The sequence below is a fragment of the Theropithecus gelada genome, unplaced genomic scaffold (genome assembly GCF_003255815.1).
Source record: "Theropithecus gelada isolate Dixy unplaced genomic scaffold, Tgel_1.0 HiC_scaffold_8478, whole genome shotgun sequence".
Classification (NCBI taxonomy): Eukaryota; Metazoa; Chordata; class Mammalia; order Primates; family Cercopithecidae; genus Theropithecus; species Theropithecus gelada.
Genome location: NW_020265224.1, coordinates 1 through 1971, shown reverse-complemented (window position 1 = coordinate 1971; position 1971 = coordinate 1). Strand labels below are relative to the sequence as shown.

General features: G+C 49.3%; 1 protein-coding gene across 1 annotated transcript; it reads left to right on the top strand.

Moving 5' to 3' along the window:
• Nucleotides 1-1538: 1538 nt before the first annotated feature.
• On the top strand, nt 1539-1965 carry LOC112618040 (annexin-2 receptor-like; the record flags this gene model as incomplete). Its single annotated transcript, XM_025374657.1, has 1 exon — nt 1539-1965. A coding segment is annotated over exon 1 (427 nt), but the record flags the coding sequence as incomplete, so codon positions are not given.
• Between the last annotated feature and the right edge of the window lie 6 nt (nt 1966-1971).

Below are 1971 nucleotides of genomic sequence, written 5' to 3'. Positions count from 1 at the left end.
AACTCCCAGGGAAGTCAGGAAGGCCGGCGAACGCGATTTCTCGGTTTTACCGAGCTCCCTTTGACAATAGCAAGTCCCGCCCATCGCGACTTTTTCCTCCTGTGGACCAAATCGGCATATACCAGGTACTACGATTTTTTAGTCGCACCTAAACACGTTTAACCGTGGCTATTTTTGTTTGTCATAGGAAATTATGACAGGAGCAACCTGCAGGGCTTTAGATCTGACAGAAACATTCTAATGGTAGGCATTGCATCGTTTAGCTATATTTGTAATTTCTTCTTTGTACGGTTCGCTCTCTGTAATTTTCGCTAATAAATACACATTATTTTTGTGTATTTTGCTCTGAGGACAGTGTTACCGATGTGTTTTCCGTTTTTACTTGCATTTCAGACTTTCATTATTTTAAATTTTTATTTTTATTTAAATGTTACTTTTTTTTTTTTTTTTTCCTACTAATTTTGAGCGTCTCAGCTTCGTACTTCTTGACTTTCATTCTCTCAGGAGCCGGGGAGCCGAGCTCCGTCTTAGCCTCGCTGGTGTTGGGCTCCGGGTTCTGTCTGGCGACTCCGCTTCCCATGCGGAGCTGGCGGTTTTGTATCAGCACGTTTGCTAGCAGCGCCCACTGGGCGTTTTGTCAGTTGCTGCTCCCAACGTGACGTTTCCCGTTCGCGGGGTCCTTACGTTCTCAGTGCTGTCACTTTGTCGCTCCTAGAACCGCTAGTATCTCGCAGGAAATTCCTGAACCCGGTTTTGCGATGCAGAACGGTGATTGCACCCAGCCGCCGTTGGCACTAGTAACTCCGTGGTACCATTGGCCGGCGCTTTTTCTGTCACAACCCATTAGAACGGGTTAAAACATATGAAACCAGTCAAACACACTGAGCGGATTAAAACCCATTAAAATGCCACAACACATTTTCCTGGCACGACGCATTTAACCAGAGTTGGTTCATTTCCTCCAAACAGGTTGTTTAGGCGTGGAAGCACCGCTCTTTTCTAAGAGCACGCTCTTTCTCTTTAGCAGCCCCACTTAGGGCGCCGAAACAGATCTTTGTTTGGCAATACCAGCGCTATCCGCTAGGTGCCGGCGCTTGCTAAGTTCAACGCGCCAGTTTCTCGTTAGCAAGACGGTTATTAGCGCAGAGCCCCAGCGGACAGTTTTCCGGTGGCAGCAACGCTCATTTCCCGAAAACGGGTGGTTCTTGGCCCTTGCAGCGCTCTTTAATATCCTGCCTTCTGTAGTGCTAGTTCTCTGCAAGGTTTGCTTAGCGTTGTTTCCTTTCGGTTTCTTTTCTCGCTATGTTTTTCTGTCGGAATCACGGTTCGTTTTGGTTCTATGTACTCTCTAAAATTTTATCATTTTTCATTTGTCTACGAATCTTCGTGCATTTGCTACTAATGAGTTTCTCGATATCTGACTGGCCTCCACCCACGGGCTCTGGAGAGCATAAATACCCAGGCTGAGGGTAGTGCAGAAGACTCTCCCTCCTTGATCAGCGCAACCGTTTGTTTCCTCCTGGTCTGAGGCTTAAGCGATGGAGCAACATTTTCTTGGCTGTGTGAAGCGGCCTTGGGATTCCGCCGAGGTGGCGCCAGAGCCCGGGTTTCCGCCTATTGTGAGTTCAGAAGATCGTGGGCCGTGGCCTCTCCCTTTGTATCCAGTACTAGGAGAGTACTCATTGGACAGCTGTGATTTGGGACTGCTTTCCAGTCCTTGCTGGCGGTTACCGGGAGTCTACTGGCAAAACGGACTCTTTCCTGGAGTGCAGAGCACCTTGGAACCAAGTACAGCGAGGTCGCCTGAGTTCGATTGGCCGGGGACACAGAAGCAGCAAGAGGCATCCGTGGAAGAGGTGGGGCAGGGAGAGGAACCCGACAGACTCACGCTCCAGCAGCTTTCCTGGTGCAGTCCTCCCCATTCCTGGAACAGTCAGCAGGACACCGACGTCTCTGACAGCGGGTGCCTTT